At 47.3% G+C, this 18239-nt stretch overlaps 3 protein-coding genes and 3 long non-coding RNA genes across 18 annotated transcripts in view; 3 read left to right on the plus strand and 3 right to left on the minus strand.

Moving 5' to 3' along the window:
• Positions 1–3608, plus strand: part of DAZAP1 (DAZ associated protein 1) — a 51265-nt gene extending 47657 nt beyond the window's left edge. For 9 of the 10 annotated variants that reach the window (XR_014543349.1, XR_014543352.1, XM_083594756.1 and 6 more), the window contains one exon: positions 2455–3608. Coding sequence is in view for 5 of the 10 variants with exons in the window: in XM_083594752.1 (XP_083450878.1) it covers positions 2455–2627 (173 nt within the window). In the remaining 5 variants the exon portion in view is untranslated. The remainder of the gene's footprint in view (positions 1–2454) is intronic. The other variant, XR_014543350.1, reaches the window with a different exon arrangement.
• The window catches only part of GAMT (guanidinoacetate N-methyltransferase), a 215843-nt gene that overhangs the window by 58222 nt on the left and 139382 nt on the right, over positions 1–18239 (minus strand). The window lies entirely within an intron of this gene.
• RPS15 (ribosomal protein S15) lies at positions 7954–17050 on the plus strand. The gene is made up of 4 exons (XM_083594987.1): positions 7954–8018; positions 11247–11332; positions 13756–13990; positions 16884–17050. Exons 1-4 carry the CDS (start codon positions 8016–8018, stop codon positions 16995–16997), a joined length of 438 nt encoding a protein of 145 aa, XP_083451113.1. The 5' UTR covers positions 7954–8015; the 3' UTR covers positions 16998–17050.
• On the plus strand, positions 8142–9788 carry LOC310753611. 2 transcript variants are annotated; one of them, XR_014543379.1, is made up of 3 exons: positions 8142–8553; positions 8665–9470; positions 9667–9788. It is a non-coding gene; the product is annotated as an uncharacterized lncRNA (long non-coding RNA). The 2 variants fall into 2 exon arrangements; XR_014543380.1 differs by having other exon boundaries at positions 8665–8753; positions 8956–9782.
• Positions 11344–18239, minus strand: part of LOC310753637 — a 28865-nt gene continuing 21969 nt past the window's right edge. The window contains exons 2-3 of the long non-coding RNA XR_014543410.1: positions 11830–12355; positions 11344–11458 (exon numbers count right to left, since the gene is read on the minus strand). This is a non-coding gene — a long non-coding RNA (uncharacterized lncRNA). The remainder of the gene's footprint in view (positions 11459–11829; positions 12356–18239) is intronic.
• LOC310753661 lies at positions 13854–15935 on the minus strand. The gene is made up of 2 exons (XR_014543434.1): positions 14798–15935; positions 13854–14056 (listed from the first exon to the last, which is right to left on the minus strand). It is a non-coding gene; the product is annotated as an uncharacterized lncRNA (long non-coding RNA).

Genomic DNA, 18239 nt, shown 5'->3' on the forward strand with positions numbered 1-18239 from the left:
ACTGCTGCACGGAGAGACAGCTTTTACATCCATAAGCCTTTTGGCATGACGTTTAAGATACCAGGGACGCAGGTGGCGCTGTGGCCTAAACCACCGAGCCTCTTGGGCTTGCTGATCAGAAGGTTGGCGGTTCAAATCCCCGCAATGACGGGGTGAGCTCCCGTTGCTCGGTCCCAGCTCCTGCCAACCTAGCAGTTTGAAAGCACGTCAAAGTGCAAGTAGATAAATAGGGACTGCTCTGGCGGGAAGGTAAACGGCGTTTCCATGCGCTGCTCTGGTTTCTCCAGAAGCGGCTCAGTCATGCTGGCCACATGACCAGGAAAAACTGTCTGCAGACAAACGCCAGCTCCCTTGGCCTGTAAAGCGAGATGAGCGCGCCGCAAACCCCAGAGTCGTCTGCGACTGGACTTAACTGTCAGGGGTCCTTTACCTTTACCTTTTTTAAGGTAGCACATCGAAGGGCCCTGCTGGCTTGTGGGCATCCCTAAATGGATGCTTCGAGGTGATTGGAAAGCCTTCGTAGATATGGTCAGGTAAAAGGTTTTCCCAGGCTGTTCTTCAGGCTATTAGCAGCATTAACGAGCCTATTTAGCTCTGTAAATAAGAGGGCAAAGGTGGAGCTGCAGAAATTCTTGAAGCAATCTAAGCTTCTTGGCCGCCACTGTCCATATTCTGGTCATGTTGGGCGTCTCTTTGTTACCAGTCTTTGCTGTGTTCTGAGTCTGCTTTTGCTTGCTTCGGGGCGACTGGGCCTTCCAAACTGGAATGGCGATTCTTCCCACCATATGCCTCCTTTCTTTGAACTTTCTCGAAAAATAAACCCGGAAGCAGTCGTGTGGGGATATATCCCAAGCCTCTGGGTTGGTTAGTTTGTTTTTTGAGAGTGTTCTCCGTTCCAGTGATGAGGAAGGCGTGGGAGAAGCAACCCCGTCTTCCAGCCAGCTCACTTGCACGGAAACCTTGGCGCATGAGGTTTTTTCCTGGCACGAGCGCTGCAACATTGAAAGCGAGGGCTTGCACAAACAGGAAAACTGATATTCCTCTCTGCGGAAGAAGCAGGCGGGTCCGCTCTTCCAAGGCTTCCCGCAATATATGCGCAAGCCTGTGCGAGTGAGTTGTCTGGAATGTTGTCAAAGAAGGTGAGAGGCAGACCTGACTTTCAGGCGATGAAGGTTCAGTGCAAGAACCTGCCCCGTAAGAATCCTCTGTCGCTTGGAGAAATCGCTGCATCGCCTTGCCAAATGCACTTGGGTTGGCGCAATGGCTTTATCTGAGCTGTTGGGGATCTGGGCTGTTTTTCACAAGAGTCCTGTACGAGCCAGAGATTTAACTGCCAGCTGTAAACTGCAGCTGGCACCTAGACTGGAGTCGGTGAGGGGTAGTTCAGTGTCAGAGCCTCCTGCATTGCATGCCCAGGCCCATCGCCAGTTTAAAAGGATTTAGTGGGCAGGTGATGATAAGGACCTGTTTCTGAACCGGTCAGAGTCGTCGTGGCCTTCAATCTAGAAAAGGAAGACGTCCATTTCATACAATCCTTAAAACTGTATGAAATGTATGTTTGTATGCTTGTATATTTGTAATACATGTGTATTAATGATGAACTATTTTAACAATAAAAACTTATTAAAATAAAATAAAAAATAGAAAAGGAAGACGTTCTCCACCCCTGGTCCGAGGCAGCAGATTCTCCCCCAGTTTGTCTTTCGGAGTAACTGCAGATTTGGTCAAACCTATTTTGCCCTAAAGCGTTTTTTTTGCAAAAGGGACTTCTGCCAGGGCCGTCTTAAGCATATCCGGTGCCTTTCTGCAAAGCTTCCCCCCGCCCCCAGTTTCTCAGAGTTGTCGACCTTTTTTTAAGGGAGCTGAAGACGCCACTAGCCTCTATGCCAGCCTTTCTCAACCTGTGGGTCCCCAGATGTCGTTGAACTACAACTCCCATCACCCATAGCTAGCAAGGCCGGAGCTCAGGGATGATGGGAGTTGTAGTCCAACAACATCTGGGGACCCACAGGTTGAGAACCGCTGCTCTGTGGGTAAGACGCCCCCGGCTCCTGCCGTTCCATCCTGTCCCTACGTCTTGGGCGATCCACTAGCCTCACAAAAACATTAGGACGCTTCGAACCCTCTGTGATAGAACTTGCAGGTTCCCGGGGGGGCGGGGTGGACTTGCCAAAAAAAAAAAAAAAAGGAGCTGGCAGTAGGAAGTTTTAAAACCTTGGGGGGCGGGTTTGGGGTTGTCTCTTGTTCTCCCTCCGCTCATTTCCCCCCCATCCTTGACACTGCACCAACTAACACCTCCGTGGGGTCCGAGTGCTTTGTGCGCACGACCCCGCGCACTCTTGCGAATGTGTAAATTTCGAATTGCGCTGTGTTCTTGCTTGGTGTGCGTCAGGGGCTCACCTCCCAACTCTCCCCCCTTCCCTCCTTTTTTTTTCTCTCTTCTCTCCCTTCTAGGATATGGACAAGATTTGAGTGGTTTTGGACAAGGCTTTGCCGACCCCAGCCAACAGCCCCCCTCCTACGGAGGCCCTTCCGTACCACCCTCCAGTGGGCCGCCTGCAGGGGGAAGTGGTTTTGGCCGCGGACAGAACCATAATGTTCAAGGTTTCCACCCTTACCGACGCTAGCACCTAGAAATCAGGGAGTTCTGTCCAGAGCAGGATATCTGGTACCAGCCGAAACCCAGGAATCCCAGACTTATATGAACTTGTGACAATCACCTACTTTGCTGGAGGGGGTGGGGGGGGGGAGAAAAAAAAAACACAAAACGTAACATCTTGGGAGGGGGCGTTAGGGGAGGAGAAAGCTTTTCCAAGCGAAGCCGTGGGTGGTGTTTGGACTGCAGTTTTTAATTTTTGTTTTCCTTTCTTTAACCCATCAGCACAAATAAAGAGAGTGTCACTGGTTCAAACTTACAGGGTTTTAAAAACGTCTTCAGCTTTAATTAAAAAAACAAACAAACAAACTTCAGGTTTCTTTCTCTATATTTTTGTTGGAAATTTAAATTTTTTTTTCCTGAGCCTTTTGTTTTACCATATATTGTAAACTTTATGTTTAAAGAAGAAGAAGAAAATATATATACATTTACAGATTGTGAGATTTTTAAGAGAAATTTTCTACTATGTATGCTGGCTTATTTTTTAATTTAAAAGAGAAAAAAAAAACACAACAGGGTTTCCGTTAGCACTGCTTAGAAGTAAGTGAGGGTCAGCTCCCAACCTCCTTTTTAGCGTGGTTGGTCCAGAAACTCTGGAAGTTTTTTTAAAAAAAAGAAGAGAAAGAGAAAGGAATCTACTCTGTGTGTTGGTCATTTTGTTATTGGTTCCTGAGCTTGATGACAACAGTCCGGAAGAACAGAATTGTTGGGAAAGGCAGCGGGGTCACTTCAGAAGCACAGCGTTTCAATCTGGGCTTCAGTTCTTAAAAAAAATATTTAAAAAATCCTTTTTGGGATGTAGATTTCTTTAAAGGGGGTTAATGGAGGCCTTGCGAAGATGTAGATATCCCTCAGGCGAAAATAAAATAAAAAATAAACTGTGCATTTTGCACTAACCAGTGATCACCCCTGGTTTGAATAAAGAGAAGTACATTTGGATTAGAAACACAAACCTGTCTCTACTTTCTTTTCTTCTTTCCTTGCCTGCAACCCCCCAAAAAACAACACTTGAGTTTCTCACCATAGCTCATAAGCACCAAGAAACACCACTTTGGGTTGGATCGGTGGCTGGCAGCCACTAGAAAGGTTCTGTGTGGCTCTGAAGCTTGCGTGTTTTTCAGCCACTAATGAAAAGTCCACCGTCTTCCCCCCCCCCCCCTTGTGTCAGTTCTGTACAGTCATACCTTGAGTTGCCAGTTGCGCATTCTCGGGTTGCGGACTGCGCCAAACCCAGAAGTACCAGAACGAGTTACCGTATTTTTTGCTCTATAAGACTCACTTTTCCCCTCCTAAAAAGTAAGGGGAAATGTGTGTGCGTCTTATGGAGCGAATGCAGGCTGCACAGCTATCCCAGAAGCCAGAAAAGCAAGAGGGATCGCTGCTTTCACTGCGCAGCGATCCCTCTTGCTGTTCTGGCTTCTGAGATTCAGAATATTTTTTTTCTTGTTTTCCTCCTCCAAAAGCTAGGTGCGTCTTGTGGTCTGGTGCGTCTTATAGAGCGAAAAATATGGTACTTCCGGGTTTCGGTGCATGCACAGAAGCGCAAAATGACGTCGTGCGCAGAAGCGCCGAATTGCATCACGCTCGTGCGCAGACGCAGCGCTGCGGGTTGTGAACGTGCCTCGCACACAGATCACGTTCGCAACCTGAGGTATGACTATTCCTTCTCCCCACAGATGGTGGGTCAGTGGCAGCAGCAGCCTGATCAAAATGGAAAACGCCCTTTCTGCAATCTTTCATACTTCCCACCCTTTAGGCAGCAAAAATCAGTCTTTGTCAATCTTACACAAACCCTCCTGTGATAAAAGGCAGTCTAAAACGTTGAACCATCCTGGGTTTGGTGAAACAACAAAAGGTTTCTGCTTCAACCCTTGCCGTTCTTCGATTCCTGAACCCAAGCTGCCTTTTACTGACTTTTTTTTCCCCCCTGCCAGGTTCGGAAAAGACCCATTTCACCATCTTGGGCTTTGCTGCTTTAAAACACGGGCCGCAAGCATGTGTTGATTTGAGCTGCCCATTGATCAAAATTAGTGAACGCTAAATCGGTTAACAAGTAGTCAACAGAGATACAGTGGTACCTCGGGTTAAGTACTTAATTCATTCCGGAGGTCCATTCTTAACCTGAAACTGTTCTTAACCTGAAGCACCACTTTAGCTAATGGGGCCTCCTGCTGCCGCCGCGCCACCGGAGCACGATTTCTGTTCTCATCCTGAAGCAAAGTTCTTAACCCGAGGTAATATTTCTGGGTTAGTCTGTAACCTGAAGCGTATGTAACCCAAGGTACCACTGTATAGCTCTGTGGTTGCTAATGTACCACTTGGATACGGTTTGGAGAACCTGGCCTCCGTAACATTTAAAAAGGTGATGCACTCAAACCAAGTATTCAGAGGGGAAGCTTTCATCCTAGCCCGCCCAGCTTCCCCTAATTCACACCCCACAGTCAATGTTTGGGACTACAGCTCCCATTGGCTTCCATAGTAGTGCTGGCTGAGTGTGTGTGTGTGCGCGCACGCGTGTGCGTGTTTTAACAGAATTTATAAAAGCACTTGACCAGGAAAACTTCTAAACTGCAACGCAAAGCATCTGGAAGGCCCTTGGAAGCTGCTGCACAGGATTCTCGATTTCTACATGAATTTTATATGTATGTATGTCTTGGGACACGGGTGGCGCTGTGGGTTAAACCACAGAGCCTAAGACTTGCCGATCAGAAGGTCGGCGGTTCGCATCCCTGTTATGGGGTGAGCTCCAGTTCCTTGGACGCTGCTCCTGCCAACCTAGCAGTTCGAAAGCATGTCAAAGTGCAAGTAGATAAATAGGTACCGCTCCGGCGGGAAGGTAAACAGCGTTTCCGTGCGCTGCTCTGGTTCGCCAGAAGCGGCTTAGTCCTGCTGGCCACATGACCCGGAAGCTGTACGCCGGCTCCCTCGGCCAGTAAAGCGAGATGAGCGCCGCAACCCCAGAGTCAGCCACAACTGGACCTAATGGTCAGGGGTCCCTTTACCTTTACCCTTTACATGGGTAATATACCCCGCCAGCTGCATAGTGAGCAAGCTGGGGCTTTTCCCTCCTGCTTGGTTGACCCCCAGTACACAGGTGGGACAGGCGGGTCTTTGAACACATTTTCCACCATGCACTTAACAGCATGCACAGACAGTTTTCCCCTGCTTAATGGTTCCTATGGAAATTTTTCTCTTGCAAAAGTGGGTGCGTTCCTCTTGCAAAGCTTTGGTGTTTCCCAAGTTTCTTTGCTTCGTCACCTAAGCATCCTGGCTCAATAATAATGATAATAATAATAATAATAATTTATTTCTACCCCACCCATCTGGCTGGGTTTCCCCAGCCACTCTGGGAGGCTTTCAACAGAAGGTTGAAAATACATTAAAATACATCCAAACCATAATGTTTTCTCTAGAAAACTCCTGCAACATATTCAGGGGAAACTGACCACTGTCTATGGGCAAGCTGCTCTGGACCCATATTCTCACCATAGCTAAGACCTCCAGACACTGTTGTAAGCAAAAATTGCCCTTTTCCCTTATGGGGTATCCAAGAGCCCATATAGAGTCCTTACATAGGTTCCCTAATGGTAGGAGAAAATAACAGAGGCCAACCAGAGAATATTGAGAAGCAAAGCAGCTAGTAAGCCTGATCTTCATTGATCTGTTGCAACAGGGTGCTCCCCTCACATGCAGGAGAGAGGAGGGACCCAGAAAAAGGGTATGGAAGGCCTTATAAAGACTTTTGAAATTGCCACCCTGTAGATCAAGACCACCCCCAGAAACATCATGCATACATCACAGAAGGGGTGTAACCTAAGACTACCCCTCAGATACATCACACCTACATCACAGAAAAGGCGGTCTAAAAAATTTGAATATTGTTTTCTCCTGTTGTTTATCTCCTGTCTGGCAGGTTACTTGATTGGATTGCCTGGGGAGCCTGGCCAGTCTTTTATAGTGATAAATACTTAGTTCCTGGGCCAGGTCACAGGCTCACACCCTATTCAAATTACAGATAGGTAGCCGTGTTGGTCTGCCATAGTCAAAACAAAACAAAAAAAAATCTTTCCAGTAGCACCTTAAAGACCAACTAAGTTAGTTCTTGGTATGAGCTTTCGTGTGCATGCATCTGTGCATGTATCTGTGCATGTATCGTGTGCATGTATCTGAAGAAGTGTGCATGCACACGAAAGCTCATACCAAGAACTAACTTAGTTGGTCTTTAAGGTGCTACTGGAAGGAAAAAACCCTGTTCAAACACAGACATACCCTTAAGACAGGATTTGTGAAGGAAAGGACAATGGGGAGGCTTTTCCACTTTGACCTTGCAGAGAAGACATTTGCTCAGTTTAGGAATCAAAGTGGCTTCAGGTCGGTCTTCCTGTGCTGATCTATGTATGTGCGGTTATGAACATTGCCATATATCTAAGACCTCAAAATTCCTATCACACCTGCAGCCAGGGAAGTCACTTGGGCACCGCTCACGCAGAGGTTTGGCTTATTTATTTGGACCATTTATATACCGCTCGTAGTTAAACAAAACGCTTAAGCGGTTTACAACATAAGTTAAAACATATTAATCAAACAGCAAATACCAAAACGAAAAGGGAGAGAATTTCTACATTCTATGAAACGTAACGAAATGGAGAATCATCGCCGGTATCAAACATTGCCACATAAAAATCAGCTGCAAAAAAATGCAGGGAAAATCCATGAAAAAGGACTAAATCCAAGCATCCTTTAAAGATCAGGAAGCAAAATAATGAAAATGAGCTAAAAAGTACGAATTTCACCTTTTTTTAAAAACAACAACACCTGATTAGCAATGAAGCAAATGAAAATCATTCTTCCCCACCACCATACGCCAATCATTCCATTAAATGAATTGATCCAATTATTATCGATCCATACACCAATCATTCCATTAAATGAATCGATCCAATTATTCAGCAATTTGCACAATTTAATCTATCTACAGCAAAAAACACAGAGACCAGTTTCGCACTCAAATTTGCTATTATTAAAAGTAGTACTTAATTGTTTCAGTAATTTGAATTACTACCCACCCTTCACCCTAATAATATCTGGGCTGCAACCCTAGCAGCAGTTTTAAACACCCGGAGGGCGCCACGTTGCAGAACCCCGGATTATTTTGCCCGCGGCTCCTTTAAGAACCTCGCGCGTGCGCACAGAGCCGCTGGCCTGCTCTATGGGCGGAAGCGAGCGCCCTTGAAGCCGGCGGTGGGCGTTGCTCTCGCGAAAGGCCTTCCGTTCTGCGCCCGGAAGCCGCCGGCTCTCGCGAGACTAGGAGCCAACCGCGCGGGATCTCGGCCTTTTCCTGGAGGAGACTGCGGCCAAGATGGTGGGTAGTTTCTGAAGCGGCGCGCAATCCGGCTCCATCCGGCCGGAGGAGGGCGGCGGGGGCCGGCGGGACTTGGCTGTTCGCGGAGTGGGGTCGGGCCCCGGTTATACCGTCGTGGGCCGGAGGGCGTGAGCGGGGTGGGAAGCCCGGCGGACGGCGAGACGAATGGAGCGGCGGGGTGGCCCAGGCCTAGGCCTGGGACGGGGTCCTCGGCACGACCATAGCTGTCTCTGCAGCGCCTGATCCCGTGTGGCTTAAGCTCCAGTGCCTGGCGAGGAGGCTCTTAAGGAAACTGTGTCTCTGAGCATGGGCAGAGCGTCCAGCAAGGCTTAAGCTCCCGGGCCTGTATGCTCAAAGCTTTATTCAGAAGGGAGGGGGAGGCTCTTAAGAAAATGGTGTCTCTGAGCATGGGCAGAGTGTCCATTAAGGCTTAAGCTGCAGGGGCTGTATTCTCAAAAGACAAGGGGAAAATCTTAAGGTAATTGTGTCTCTGAGCATGGGCAGAGCGTCCAGCAAGGCTTAAGCTCTCAGCCCTGTATGCTCAAAGCTTTATTCAGAAGGGAGGGGGAGGCTCTTAGGAAAACCGTGTCTCTGAGCATGGGCAGAGTCCATTAAGGCTTAACCTGAAATGCCTGAATTCTCAAAGCTTTCTTCAAAGGACAAGGGGAGGCTCTTAAGAAAATGGTGTCTCTGAGCATGGGCAGAGCGTCCAGCAAGGCTTAAGCTCCGGGGCCTGTATTCTCAAAGCTTTATTCAGAAGGGAGGGGGAGGCCCTTAGGAAAACCGTGTCTCTGAGCATGGGTAGAGTGTCCAGCAAGGCGTAAGCTGCAGGGCTTGTATTCTCAAAGGACAAGGGGAGACTCTTAAGGAAATGGTGTCTCTGAGCATGGGTAGAGTGTCCATTAAGGCTTAACCTGAAGGGCCTGAATTCTCAAAGCTTTCTTCAAAGGACAAGGGGAGATTCTTAAGAAAATGGTGTCTCTGAGCATGGGCAGAGCGTCCAGCAAGGCTTAAGCTGCAGGGCCTGTATTCTCGAAGCTTTATTCAGAAGGGAGGGGGAGGCTCTTAGGAAAACCGTGTCTCTGAGCATGGGTAGAGTGTCCAACAAGGCTGACGTGCCAGTGCCTTTATTTTCAGCTTTCTTCAGAAGGGAGGCGCTTAAAAAAACAACTGTGTCTCTGAGCATGGGCAGAGCGTCCAGCAAGGCTTAAGTGCCAGTGCCTGTATTCTCAAAGCTTTATTCAGAAGGGAGGGGGAGGCTCTTAGGAAAACCGTGTCTCTGAGCATGGGCAGAGTGTCCATTAAGGCTTAACCTGAAGGGCCTGAATTCTCAAAGCTTTCTTCAAAGGACAAGGGGAGACTCTTAAGGAAATGGTGTCTCTGAGCATGGGCAGAGCGTCCAGCAAGGCTTAAGTGCCAGTGCCTTTATTTTCAGTTTTCTTCAGAAGGGAGGTGCTTAAAAAAACAACTGTGTCTCTGAGCATGGGCAGAGCGTCCAGCAAGGCTTAAGCTGCAGGGCTTGTATTTTCAAAGCTCTCTTCAAAGGACAAGGGGAGACTCCTAAGGAAATGGTGTCTCTGAGCATGAGTAGAGTTCCAGCAAGTCTTAAGCTCCAGTGCTTTTATTTTCAGTTTTCTTCAGAAGAGAGGCGCTTAAAAAAAACTGTGTTTCTGAGCATGGGTAGAGTGACCAGCAAGGCGGCAGCACAAGAAAGGACTGTTTTCAGATATGGCAGGAGGGGAAAGGAAGCATAGTGCTGGAAAGGGACCCAGCACTCACTTTTAACCCAAACGTGCATTTCTTAATCTTTTGCCGCATGTTTGCATGGCGGTGGTCCTGTTCACGAAGAAGCCCACCTTGCATGCGGCTTCTGTCGCAAGGCGGAGGGTCCTTTCCAACCCCGCGCAATGCAGGAATCACAGCAAATATTAAAAACTTCTCCCCACAAGCATGTGCAGAGTGACCAGCAGGGCAGCCACAGATACCTTCCAAATATTGTTGCGAGAGGGGATGTTAACACGGTCCCTGAATAGGAGCAGATTTCCAGCAAGCCCCAGCACTTTTGTCACAAAGTCCAGGTCTACCGTCTTCGGGGAGAATATGGGGTTGGTGCTGGTGGCGTTCGTACAAGACCGCCTCTGAGCACGAGTAGAGCGTTTTGTGAGGTTTAATAGAATTGTAGAGTCGGAAGGGACCCCATCCCCTGCAGTGCAGGTGACCCACATGGGAACTGAACCCGCAACCTTGGCATTATCAACACACTCTAACCAAGCCAGCCAACTGCATTTCACTTCCTGCATTTGGGGTCTTTGTGGGGCAAGGAGGAATGCTGCATGATCAGAGTGAGGCCTTAAGCGCCAGCAATTTCTTTCCAAGCCAGGAACCGTGTCGGTTTAGACGTTAGCTTCGTTTTATATCCCACTTTTTTCCCTTCAAAAGCGTTCTCTGACTTGTGTGACTTTCTCCCCCTCCTCATTTAATCCCCACAACAAACCTGTAAGGTAGGCTGAGACTCAGTAGATAGATAGATAATACTTTATTCGGCTATAAGCCCACAAGGTAAAACCAATCAATAAATAAAATAGCGTTTTGCATTCTAAAATATCAACTAAAATATTTCAACGCATAATCTCCTTCACGTTACATACGATCTCTAGATGTACCATATTGTGGCCTTGAATATAAAGATGGTGGATAGAGTTTACTAGATTTTTAATAGTCATGCAGCATTCCATGAAGTCTTTTATATGAAAGAACTGAATTCAGGAATCTGGCAACCTGTAATGTTCTATAAGAGTCAATGTCCTGGAGTAGGTAGGCTAGATGTAATTCAGGTGGTTTAGCAACAGTTTCCAAAATGATTGAACTCAGAATCCTCGATCGGGGAACAATATATAAAGGACAATTAAACAAGATATGGTAAAGGGATTCTATTGATTTGTTGTCACATGCGCATAAAACAGAGGTTGCTGAGACTCAGTGACTGGCCCGGGTTCACCCAGTAAGCTCCATGGAGGGATTTGAACCCTCGTCTTCCAGGTCCCAGTCCAGCTCTCTTTAACCACTGCCCTACACTGTCTCTCAGACTGGCAAGGCTTGCCAGATTGAGGAAACTTGCAGGTGTGTTCTCTGTGTTTTGGATGAGGGCAGAATGAAGTGGGTTTGTGTGTTTGTGTGTTTGATAAACCCTGGTGTTGTGAGCGCCTTTCGTTTCCTCTCCCTGGGCAGGCGGAAGTGGAGCAGAAGAAGAAGCGTACTTTCCGGAAGTTCACCTATCGGGGTGTTGATTTGGACCAGCTCCTCGACATGTCCTAGTAAGAGAATCCTCTTCCCTTTCCATCGTTTACACCCTGCCTGTCCCCGTTCATACTACACCTCCCATCGTCCACAGTCAGCACAGCTGGATGATGCCATGGCTGGTGGAGGTTGCCACCCATAACCTACGTAAAGGTAAAGGGACCCCTGACCGTCAGGTCCAGTCGTGGCCAACTCTGGGGTTGCAGCGCTCATCTCGCTTTATTGGCCGAGGGAGCCAGCGTACAGCTTCCGGGTCATGTGGCCAGCAGGACTAAGCCGCTTCTGGCGAACCAGAGCAGTGCACGGAAACGCCGTTTACCTTCCCGCCGGAGTGGTACCTATTTATCTACTTGCACTTTGACGTGCTTTTGAACTGCTAGGTTGGCAGGAGCAGGGACCGAGCAACGGGAGCTCACCCCGTCATTGCGGGGATTCAAACCGGCGACCTTCTGATCAGCAAGTCCTAGGCTCTGTGGTTTAACCCACAGCGCCACCCGCGTCCCCCACCCATAACCTGTCAGCTTGGCAAAAGCTGCCTTGGTTTAAAGAGGGCAGCCAGTCTTAGGCTGAACCCAAGCCCTTTTTTATGGTGTTGAGGCAGCGAGCTCAGGTGGTCTTCTGGAGGGTGTGTGTAGATCTTCGGGGTGGTAGATCTGAATTTGGTTAATTTGGAGGATGGGGTGAAATGGAAATTATGTCTCCAGTGTTGGAAACTCGGGTATATCATCTAGGTGCCAAATGGATCCTTAAACCAAGGCTGCCGTTGTGAAAACGGAATGTCCATTTGTTGGCAAGACGGCTCAGAAGTCTTATTTTTCAGAGGATGGACTGTGATTGATTCTCAGTCAAACATCCGTCTAGTTCAGAGGACAACCTTGAGCTGGGGTCGAGAGCTTTGAGAACTTAAAAGAAGGAAAATCCCTTGATCCAGGGGCAGCCCACATCTATATTGGCCTCTTCCGACCTCTTTTTGTATATATAATAATATATATAATTTATTATTTATACTCCGCTCATCTGGCTGGGCTTCCCCAGCCACTCTGGGTGGCTTCCAAAAAAATATTAAAATACCGTAATACATCAAACATTAAAAGCTTCCCTAAACAGGGCTGCCTTCAGAGGTCTTCTAAAAGTCTGGTAGTAGTTGTTCTCTTTGACATCTGGTGGGAGGGCGTTCCACAGGGAGGGCGCCACTACCAAGAAGGCCCTTTTTCTTAGACCCTTCATAACGTAAGAATATTCTTCACAACCGTGAGCAGGGCAGCTGGGGGGGGGGTAAGTGAAGACAAGCAACAACAATTCACTACAGTGGTACCTCGGGTTAAGTACTTAATTCGTTCCGGAGGTCTGTTCTTAACCTGAAACTGTTCTTAACCTGAAGCACCACTTTAGCTAATGGGGCCTCCTGCTGCTGCCGTGCCGCCGGAGCACAATTTCTGTTCTCATCCTGAAGCAAAGTTCTTAACTCGAGGTACTATTTCTGGGTTAGTGGAGTCTGTAACTTGAAGCATCTGTAACCTGAAGTGTATGTAACCCGAGGTACCACTGTATAACGGCATTCACCGCTCCTGCTCAGGCCGCACAGAAAAATACATTTTGGTTCCGGAAATCCATTCTGACTGTGCAGCTAAAATATAACGGATAGGATTCTGCAGGTTGGCGTATTAGTGTGTGAAAACAGTCCGGATACAAGGATCCCCATGTGGCGAAGATTCCCCTGGTTGCAAGTGGTTGGGACCCAGGTGCGAAATGCGCCTGGCTGATTCCGAACACTGCTATCCTTACTCTGATTCCCACCCCCTCTGGGCACCTGGGATTGACCACTGACGCCCTTTAACTTCTGCCTGCCCAGTTTTGGGATTTAATATATAATGAACTGAAGAAACTTTTTAAGAACGCATTCCCGAAAAAACCGGAGGCTTTTCTCTTAGGGATAATAGGGGAGGAAGTAAAAAAGGAGGATTGTAAATTATTTCAATATGCTACAGTGGCAGCTAGGATCCTTGTGGCTCAAAAGTGAAAATTACAGGAGACCCCAACGGCAATGGAGTGGCAGGCTAAATTTTTTGAGTATACAGAATTAGCTAAAATGACTTATAAAATTCGAGACCAAAAAGGGACAAAGTCTGAAGAGGAGTGGGGTGAATTTGTTGCATACATAAGAAGTAACTGTAGAAGTCTGAAAACTGTCGCAGGGTTAACATAAATCCTGTGATGTGTATAGAAGGTAAATAAAAACCTGCAAGAGAAGATTTAAATTAAGAAAACCGAAGCAGGGAAGGAAGGAAGTCTGGGCGTGAAACTACGCAGTGTAAATAAGATGACATAAAGTGACGATTGTAAAAGATTTAAGTTTTATTTTTCTTTGTAAAAAGCATTTTTTAAAAAAACTTCTGCCTGCCCTTTAACTTCTGCCTGACCGTTCCTTTTCTGTTCCCAGCGAGCAGCTGATGCAGCTATACAGTGCCCGCCAGCGTCGGCGGCTGAATCGCGGCCTGCGCCGCAAGCAGCACTCCCTCCTCAAGCGGCTGCGCAAGGCCAAGAAGGAGGCCCTGCCCATGGAGAAGCCTGAGGTGGTCAAGACCCACCTGCGAGACATGATTATCCTTCCAGAAATGGTTGGCAGCATGGTTGGCGTGTACAATGGGAAGACCTTCAACCAGGTGGAAATCAAGGTGAGGAGGGCTGGTGGCTGGGGAGGAACAGCTTCTTCTTAGTATTATTTAATCAATCAATCAAACCTTTATTGCATTAGCATACAGCCATAGCAGGATAAGACAAAAATGCTAGAGAGAAGCAACCAAACAAAATTCAAAACGATATTACTGGCATTATGACATTTAAAATTACCCTAAGACAATAATGTAAAAATTTAGTTGCCAGCGCCGGGAATCTAAAATGCGGGTGTATATAAAGCATATAATGGCCCCAAAATAGGCTCGGCACATTAGGTTAAAAAGGTAATAAAAGAATTAAAACAGGTCCAGGTCTAGGACACACTACCCAGTCAGAGTAGCCCTGAGTTTCAAAGCCTGCACTATAAAGATTGCCACCCCACGTGAAATTTGGGGATTTGCGTCCACAAGAAGCGATTTCAAACAGTCTTCCTTAGATGTGATGGTGGGCGGGATCAAGAGAAGGAGCTTAGTTCTTATTAGCTCATAAATAGGGCAGTAGAAAAAGAAATGTATGAAGTCCTCTACTTCATTCATTGTGCATGGACATAGACGCTGAGTAATAGGGGTCTTAGAGTAAATCCCCTGCAGGAAGGCCGTGGGTATAGAATGGAAACGGGCCATGGTAAACGCTCTTCTCAAATTGGGCTCCGTCAGATCTATCAAGTAGTTGGCAAGTGATCTTACCACTTTCACTTTAGGGAGCCACATGGAGAGGCGAGCTGTGGTGGACTGTGCCCGGTCCATGGCCTCGTCTCTTGTAAGAATCCAGGCCCAGATTAGTATTATTTATTGAATTTATATAACGCCCTATACCCGGGGGTCTCGGGGCGCTTCACAGAGTAAAATCGAGATATAAAACCACAAAATACATAACAAAAATTAAAACAAAAACCCAATAAGCCTCTCCCCTGACAAAACGAAAACACATTTTATAGGGACGCAGGATGTAAATCAGATCAACCAAAGGCCTGGTTAAAAGGGAACCTAAAGGTGTATAATGAAGGCGCCAGGCGAACTCCCTAGGGGAGAGCGTTACGCAGACGGGGAGCCACTGCAGAGAAGGCCCCGCTCTCGTGTTGCCACCCTCCGGACCTCTCGAGGAGGAGGCACACGAAGGAGGGCCTCAGAAGATGATCTCAGGGTCCGGGTAGGTTCATATGGAAAGTGGCAGTCCATGAGCTATTGTGGTCCTGAACCGTTTAAGGCTTTGTAGGTCAAGACCAGCACTTTGAATTGGACCCAGAATTGCAGAGTTGGAAGAGACCACAAGGGTCGTAAGTTTTGAATCTCTTGGAAATTGTAATTAAAAGAGCTTGCAAACTGAACAGTCAAATGAATTTGGCAAGTTGATGCCTAATTAATCATAAGGCAGTAATGTCAACATGGCTTTAAGGTTAAAAGCGTTCTCTTATTAAAAAATCGGCATCTACCAGATTTGCAAAATTGGGAAATTCCGCGGTTGTAGAAATTGCATTGCCAGTCACTGCCCAACTTTTTGTGTCAACGCAACACAAACTCTTGACTCCCAATACAGAGTCTCAAATCTCACTATGCAGACTGATAGGGTTTTTTAAGGACTACCGTGGACCACATTTGTCACCCATTTAATTGTCTCCGCATTTCTTTTCATTTAACGAAATGCATTCACCACTTGATGGTTTTAAAAGCAAACAAACCCACAAACATTCTAAGCAGTTTAGTAAACCCCCCCCAGGTAAAGAAAAGCAATTTTGCCAACCATCTAGCCATTCCCCTTTGCGTTAACTGCCTATGTCTCCAAACTTTGCTGTTCTTCTGGTGTGATTGTTTTACTCTGTTTTCACCACCCTTGACACAAAGCTAACCTTGCAGCTGCATAGGGCTTGAGTCGTTTCACAGAAAGCAGTTCATAAATATATTGAATACATTATTTCTTCCTCATTCGATTTACTCGTTGCTTGTGACATGTTGTCAGGGAATCAGGAGCAGGAGCACTGGGGAGAGAGGATTGGGAGAGCGAAGGGGAAGAATCCGAGGGCAGCGTAGACAGCGTAGGCAGCGTATGACAGTGGCCCGAGAGATTCCATGAGCTTCTCCAGCGAATCAGAAGATTCCCAGAAGGGGGCGCCGATGGTCAGGGCAAGGGGGGTCCCAGGGGGGACGCACCAGAAACAAGGAGCCAGAGGGGAACCCCAAAGCAGCAGTGGAGGATCGGGACCAGTTTCCCCACCAGAGCATAGTGGGGGGGAAGAGTCACATGTGTCAGGGGCAGTGTCTCCTCCAGAGAGGGAGTCAGGGCTGACCACGCCTCCAACGGAGGGGAAGCAGTGACAGCAGCAGTGAAACGGTCAGGAGGAAAGCTGCTGGCTGGGCGCGCGCGCCAAGTTCAAATGTGCAGGCGCGCGGAACAGCAGGAGACCCGGATGGGGAACCAGCTCCTAAAGCCCGCCGGAGGGAGGGAGAAGGCTCAGGGGAATCAGCGGGAGAAGAGGCTAGAAAGGGCGGAACCCCGGCGGGCAGGCGGACCCAGAGGAGGAAGGAGCAGCGGAGAAGGTGGAGCAAGGCTAGAATCTTAAATTGGTGTCAAGGGGGAGGAGACTCAGACGGAGCATCAGCGGTCTGACACTTGAGACGTGGGGCTGCGCGCTGCGGCTCTGGAAGTGAAACTGAACTTCAATAAAGACTTTTATACTTAACAACGAAGCAGCGTTGGTCCTTTGTGAGCTGGGACCTAGGGTAGCTCTGACACATGTGTTATTTAAGAACAAAAAGCATATTGTGCCTTTAAAAATTCAGGCAGAAGGTTAGCATTCTTCTGCAGGTGCACAAACAAAAAACAACCTCCTTCATCACAGCGCCAGGAAGATTGCCAGAGTGCTAACAAATCTCGTTTCCCTCCTTTCTCTTTCAGCCTGAAATGATTGGCCACTATTTGGGAGAGTTCTCCATCACTTACAAGCCCGTCAAGCACGGCCGACCTGGAATCGGGGCCACCCACTCCTCTCGGTTCATTCCTCTGAAGTAAGGGGATTTGGGAAAAGTTGTGTCTCTCGTGTAAATAAAAGGATTTCCCAACAACATTGCCTGTATTGCTTTTGGACATTCCCAAACAATTTCTCTTGCACTCTCCAAATTACACTTGCGGTGGCGAGGAGCAACAAGAAAACCCAATTTCACCTCATGATGCTGGGATTTTTCCTCTAGTGTTGACTGCACCATTGTAGAATTTCTGAGTTGGGTTGCTGTCTATAGAAATGTGGGGCTCTATATATGCTGTATCTTTTTTTAAAAAAATACCGGTAACTAGGAGGGCTAGAATACCGTATTTTTTGCTCTATAAGACTCACTTTTTCCCTCCTAAAAAGTAAGGGGAAATGTGTGTGCGTCTTATGGAGCGAATGCAGGCTGCGCAGCTATCCCAGAAGCCAGAACAGCAAGAGGGATTGCTGCTTTCGCTGCGCAGCGATCCCTCTTGCTATTCTGGCTTCTGAGATTCAGAATATTTTTTTTCTTGTTTTCCTCCTCCAAAAACTAGGTGCGTCTTGTGATCTGATGCATCTTATAGAGCGAAAACTACGAATAATGATATTATTTTTATTATCATTATTATCATTATCATTATCATTCCCCAGCCACTCTGGGCGGCTTACGGCATATTAAAAATTGTAAGACACCAGGTATTAAAAATTTCCCGATACAGGGCAGAGGACAGATACAGAAGTTGTTGAGGAAAAACTACATTTCTCAAGATGCATTTTTGTATGCCCTTCAACACTTTATAATAGTAATAATAATAATTTTTATTTATACCCCGCCCTCCCCAGCCAAGACCAGGCTCAGGGTGGCTAACACCAAATATAAAAACAATTGATTGAAATACAGCTTTAAAAACAAGATTAAAATACAGCCTCATTTCAGTGGAAACTCAAAAACTTTTTGGGGGGATGAAAATGTCAAGTCTTCACCAAGGCTAACTATCCAGGCTGGTCCTACGTGGGCCAGAAAAAAGCCAGGGAAGTCCCCAAATAGGAGTTCCATCACAGAAGGAGAAAGGAAAAAAGAAGGGGGGGGAATCAAATTATAGATATAAACATGGTGGGTGTGTGCCTTGGGGCTCATGCCAGATGCACTCATATGCACGAGGACTAAAGACAAGATGCAGCCACCCTCCTGCCCAAAAAACTGACTTGAAATAACCCTGAAGAGAAAGTTGAATTCTGAAGACTTGATGACTTGTAGCAGCTAAGGCTGAGCCTCCAGTCTGGAG

Source organism: Podarcis filfolensis (genome assembly GCF_964270895.1).
Source record: "Podarcis filfolensis genome assembly, chromosome: 18".
Classification (NCBI taxonomy): domain Eukaryota; kingdom Metazoa; phylum Chordata; class Lepidosauria; order Squamata; family Lacertidae; genus Podarcis; species Podarcis filfolensis.

What these genes read in the sequence shown, in the direction of transcription:
- RPS15 (XM_083594987.1), top strand. An exon ending in CAGCTCCTCGACATGTCCTA is followed by an intron (nt 11,333 to 13,755) that starts GTAAGAGAATCC and finishes TTCTGTTCCCAG; the next exon opens with CGAGCAGCTGATGCAGCTAT. An exon ending in TCAACCAGGTGGAAATCAAG is followed by an intron (nt 13,991 to 16,883) that starts GTGAGGAGGGCT and finishes TTTCTCTTTCAG; the next exon opens with CCTGAAATGATTGGCCACTA.